Here is a 6,038-nt window from a genome sequence, read left to right as displayed (position 1 = left end):
AATGGCTACCCGTAGATAGGTATAAGTTGCGTATTTATATGCATTCAATTCCCATATTGGTGTTATTTGTCGTGCGCGGACACTTGACACACTACAGGGCACCGCGTCGCACTATACTGTGGCGGTACTTTGTTCCTTCTCACAAATGTTTCTGCTCCCTAGTGCATTTCAAGCGCCAGTGTCGCGTTTACCACGTCTAGCGTGTTCTATCCCGCAGCAACGTCTGCTAGTGCATATGGATGTCGAGTATATTGAATGGATTACAGCGGGTTGACAAGGGAGCATTCGCTGTGATGTTGTAGGGGTGAGCAGTGGCAACGTGCAGAAGTGGCCGTGTAGCAGATTGGTAATAACAGCAATGACAATGGCTGCAAGAATATTTAGGTCGTTTAAATGAGCGTGGTGTGAGGTGGCGTACAAAAATTCTGTCTGTTCTTCTGTAAATAATCGACAGCGTGCGCTCGTTTGGCGCTTTGGGAGGCCGATTAGTTTTTGCGATAGGAAGACGGAAAAGAGCCCGGCCATATTTGAAGCTTGGCTTTCGGACGCGGCAGCTGAGAGTGCGTACGTAGATGAGACCAATTTTAATCGAAGAAGCTATCCTTAGCAGCATTCCGTGTAGGCCGAGTTCGTCAGAGCGGCAGTACGAAGAAAAATAATGCGGCGAAGCATAAGCAAGGGGCGCCCTGAGCCCGTCTATTCTATGACGGCGTACACAGTCCTCCCTGTGCAGAGGTCAGGAAAAATTGGTACGCATTGGTTTCGCTTTTAAATTGAAGCTAATATAAAAGCTGAAATAGAGCACATGCTTCAATAAAGTATGCTTCCTTCCTAGAGAAGATTGATCGTAAGGTGTTGTACTTGTGTACGATGCGATAACATCAAAAACGGTTGTGATGTTTTTTTTGGCAGTACTAGAAAAATCGGTCACAGTAACTGGACGTAGTGTGTTTGTCTTGAATTGACTAAGTACCGCTACTACTAGGATAAGCGACATGGTTGGCGACATTTCTTTTCTGGTTCGACAAGCCTGTTACTCATTAGATTAACACCGGGCTAACAGACGACATTGCTGTGTAGCGTTTAGACGGCGCTGTAGAAGTACAACAAGTATAAATAGCTAGTTATATAGAAATGGACTTTGTAGTTCCTTGTGGCTAGGGTAATCGCCATCTCGTGTGCACTATAGGTAAAAGACTATTCTCTACGTGACACTTAACCTGCTTTTGCTAGACCTAAAACTGTTACAAAGTCCAGGGGCAATGGATACTTTACAAACTGTTCGCCATTTTAGCGCCTCTTTGCCTAAGCGTGCGCACATGCGTGTACATATTGCGGTCATATTTTTGTGTGACCGTGAAAAAAATCGTCTGAACGCTTTCGGACCAGTTGCTGACAATAATAACAGGGATGATGATAATGGCAATAGTAGTAATAATCATTGACCTATTCGAAGACAACGATAAACAGGAACACCTGATAGCTGATAACTGCCTTACTGATATAACGAATTAATAGAATGTACGTAACGGATAAAATTCAACATGGCTATATAGACGGTAAGCGTTTGTTCCATTTGTTAGCCTGTTGACAATTATGTATTGAAGTTGAATAGGGCTGTGAGAGCTTACGTCGTGTTCATTTTTTTACAGTTCTTGTATGTTCACCCAGACCGTCGGTCTATCCTATGGTGCAGCTCGACATGCTTCTTTACTACGCCTTTCATCAATCTCGTTTAATAATGACTGAAGTGCAAACTTCAATTAACATGAAACGATTGGTCTACCGGCATCTCTTCACTCTGTTGTACGAGAAGAGTGATAAAATACCCTTGATAATTCCTCTCCTATGTAGATGCACTGCCGGTTGAGCATTGCTCTTTAATGGCTATACAGATTTGATAGATGTAATCATTATGCTAGGCCAGTAAAAGGGTATACGTTATAGTAGTGGTAAAGTATACGAAGTGCCTGTATAATCGTTTATGTCTTTTTGCATGCATATTCGATACGTGTATATACGGGCACGGACGTGCCTTGTGTCAACATGGGCTATTGTGGCACTTCCAGTTGCATGGTGTAACTCATCAGCGTACGATAAGCGTCAAATGGACGTAGAACCACCATTGACCTAAAACTTGGAGTACAAAGCTTTGATTGTCTTTCCGAAAGTTAGCTCGTCTACGGTTATATAGATATACATAAATATGTATTTAAAGCAATTTTACCTTGGGAAACGTTATCGCTTTTCTTTACAGTAATAACACGTTCAGCCTTACGTCGTACCGATAAGTTGTTCGCAGGAGAAGTTGTACTTTCTAAATATCAGTGTCTAGCTAGTAGCTTCCCAGATGTTTTGGTGGAGAAGCAGGCTTGGAAATGGTCGAAAAAGTGGTAGATCGCATTGTTGACGGTATATGATCTGCGTGGCGGAGGCTGACTTAACTAGTCAAAGGGGGCGTTATTGTTGGTTTCTCGTATCATACATCAGATAACTAGGCATTTCTAACAAACACATCCCATTAACTAGCTATCTTGCCCTAGAAGGTAGTCATTGATAAAAAGATGTTACATTAGAACATGGAAAAAACGTTTTTCTCTTCCATAAACGGTTACAGTTTTGTTTGTCAGCGTTTGACAACAATCTCAACTAGACCCATGCTGTATCCGCACTCACCGTCAGCAGTGGCGGGTAATTGAACGGGTAAAAAATAAAATTAAACATTTGTTTTATATTTATTCATAGTTATTAAAAAAATGTTATTCAATTTTTCTCACTTGACTATTTCTGACAAGTGTCACCTCTTGCTGTTTTGCTCTACATCCTAAAAGTTTCACGCCTCTACTCTACCGCGCCAGCCGTCTTATATCTGCCATTATTTTGTCTCGTAAAATCTATAGGGACTCGCGCGGATGAACCTATTCGATTACTCCGAGACGTAACCACCTAAAAATTCAAATGCCCTTTTGTATCTGACGTATTTAGGGGGTAAAGTGAGGAAAATCAGCTACATCTGCCGTCCCTACAGTTCATTGTAGGTGTTCCTGCTCCCGCTGCTGCTGTATTTACTGCTGCTATTGTCCAGTTTTGCAGAAGTATGGTAATCCTACAGAAGTATCGTTTTCGCCAGACGGGGTAACACTTGCGAGACGCACGACGCATTTCCACTCTGTCTATGCAGTAGCATTGCTTTATAAAGATGTCATTTGCCTTCGCGTTATTCGACCCTTGGTTGTTGTACCAGGTACCAGCTACGTCATATATTTTTCCGATATTCTGTTTTACTGGAGGTAGCAGCGAGGAGGCAACGGTAGATTTTTAATCAGCTTTGAGCCTATACTCCTCAATGGCTCCATCTTGTTTCATTTTTGACGTAGTAAGTTCTCTAAAGAAGTTTCGCTTTTCTCATAATTCACTACCGTGTGACGGGTAACAGGCGTGGAAACGCAATGCGGAAAAATATCGAACCAACTATACGTAATCGCACGTAATTGATGAAGAGAGCTTGCTAGTGAAAATATGAAAGTGTTGATTGATTCGTGAACGACGGCAACGCACCGTACCATTTCTGGAGACTTTTTTGGGAGAGGCTTCTTCAGCCAGAGGCAAGAATCTGTGTGGTGCTTGTTGGGCGGCCATATGCTAAATGAACTTAGTGATTATAGGTTTGAAGACGAAAAGCTGCGTATTATGAACTGCGGGCATGTAGATTAGAAGTGACAAAACCACTATCGCTCTTTAGTCGATAGCTGTTCTCAGCAGCGCATGACGCTGCTGAAGAACTACCTCAACAAAAACAAGTACCTAGGTGTGGCCTAATTTGAGCGACATGGCCAACAATTACTGTTCACTAATTAAGTGTCGTTTAGTGTTATTCCAAGTTCATTTAGTGCTATAAAATCGAAATATTTTATCTATAGCAAAACGACATTCATTCTGACATAGGCAAATTTTAAACCTAAATATTAATCCTGTTCTGAAATATGCCTGATTTTTCAATTATTCTATACATAAACCATTCATTCTCTATCTGCGTTGTCACGACTTCAATATCACAGCTGATGGTACGTACACGGCAAACAATCGAAATCGATAGTTTTGACGTAAGCATCCCAGTGTCCTCGGCTAAGTACTTCATTATTCGTATGATCTATGTATCATTTTTGTGCTATTCCTGTTTGTCGATAGCCTATTGGCGCAAGGAACATTTTTCTTATTAACGCTCAGAATTTATCCTTAGCTCTATTACTTCAAGTTCAGATAAAATTGCTATACACACCCATGCGTGCGAGTCACTACAAATCATTAGAAGATAAAATTTAACGTTACCATGGAAATTTTCCCTATTTCTATCCTTTCGTTTTTCTTTTCTCTTGTTGACGCCGTATCTTGAGAGTTTAGGATGCCCATTTGGTCCCTAATTATGGCTATCTATGTACTGGACATCTCCGGTAGTGTACGTTCGTCCTGATCATCGCAGCTGCATCGGAACACCTCTAGGCCAGTAGCAATTCCAGTGGCGGCGTCACAATGACTTAATACGAGGTGGGCGTATGAAGTGTAGCAATGAGAACAGGTGATTTTGCACAACCTGATATTTATATTAGGTCGCAAAAGCGATACCCATTAGCAACTAGCACTGGCTGTCATAAGGCTCGATAAAATTTCTTAGTCGATTGGACGGACGGATGGTCAAGGCCACAGTTTTACGAGACCTATTCAATTATTCTCCTGATTGTGTAACGCAATTGCATCTGCTATTAGTCCTCGGTCCCGAGACATTTGTAAAATATGTAGGGGGGATTCGGGGCAAGCAACGAAATCCCGCCAAAATTGTCTAGTCTGTTTGCGTTGCTCATACGCCCCGGATCGAGCCTCTATCCTTAGCCTTGGTCCCGGATTCGATCGGAGAAGATATTTCGGGAACAAGGACTTGACTTGCAGTTTACTGCCGCGATCATTGCCGCTGTCCTGATGTTTAACTGATGGTGTCTCGCTCGCCTCGTGCGAGTCTACAAGAGCGGGTGCGGGCCGTGTTTTTGCAATTCATTCAATTGGTCAAACTTCTGTTAGTGACAGACCTAACGTACTTCAGATTTAACCTTAGAGGAACTTTTTTAAGAACAGAGCGGTTGAAGTTTAACGTATAGATAAACGAATACCTCGTTTAGTGCTCAGTATGAACTATGTTTTTTATGGATAGACAGTAGAGCCAGTTAAAGGACGTTCAGATACTGTATAGCTGAGTTCGGGCTGGTCCTAGGAAAAGCTCGCTGTGAGCATCATGTCTTCGATTTGCAGGCCTGTCAATCCACACGAATCTCATGCGATATTTAGTGTTGATTCTGCTTGGTTCTTCTTCTTCTTCGCGATTAGTGTTTTGTTATTCTTCGATTTGGCTTCTTCCTATGACGACGTAGAAGTGTAGCCGCAACAACGGTGTTAATGTAAAGCCGTCATAGAGACCAAAGCTACATAACGCTTACGGAGGTCAACGAAAAGGCGATGTACGCTGGCGCAATGTTGAACTCGACCCAGAAGACAGCAACGAGTGTGTTTCTACGCATATCACTTATCGTAGGCAGGCTGATATAGATTGGGTTACTACATGACCTATGACATACCTATGACGCGCAAGGGTGAGACGTACAGAAACGTTCTGGCTTAGCTCAATTCATTGCAGACGATTGTTTTGTCAGGATCAAAGATCAGGCGTCGAATAGAGACCGAAAACCAAATTCAAGGAGGTTGCTGGTTTGAGTCATCCTGAATAGATACACACGTGTCTAGAAGAAAACTGCGATTCTGAGATACTCTACAATTAGGAAATAACGGGGTGCGTTACGTTGAACATCGAGTAGTGCTTGCTTCTTAGTTTAAAGTTACGTTTAAGAAAAAGAAGAAGCACGTATTATTATTCAGCGGCCCAATATAGCTACTTATGGAAAACAATTTCAGCCAAAATTTTCTTTACTACTTCTCAGCATATACGAGTAAGGGGAAAATCAGTAATATGCATATATATATGGGTTTTGTGA

General features: G+C 42.0%; 1 protein-coding gene across 20 annotated transcripts in view; it reads left to right on the top strand.

Moving 5' to 3' along the window:
• Positions 1-6,038, top strand: part of Ctl2 (Choline transporter-like 2) — an 81,677-nt gene that overhangs the window by 59,934 nt on the left and 15,705 nt on the right. The window contains exon 1 of one of the 20 annotated variants that reach the window (XM_022850159.2): positions 27-749. The exons of the other annotated variants lie outside the window; for them this stretch is intronic. Coding sequence (XP_022705894.1) covers positions 659-749 — 91 coding nt within the window. The 5' untranslated portion in view covers positions 27-658. Of the gene's footprint in view, positions 1-26; positions 750-6,038 lie in introns of those variants that run through there. 20 annotated transcript variants of the gene reach the window in all.

Source organism: Varroa jacobsoni, unplaced genomic scaffold (assembly GCF_002532875.2).
Source record: "Varroa jacobsoni isolate VJ856 unplaced genomic scaffold, vjacob_1.0 scaffold_1446, whole genome shotgun sequence".
Lineage (NCBI taxonomy): Eukaryota > Metazoa > Arthropoda > Arachnida > Mesostigmata > Varroidae > Varroa > Varroa jacobsoni.
This window is presented reverse-complemented; position numbering and strand designations above follow the sequence as displayed.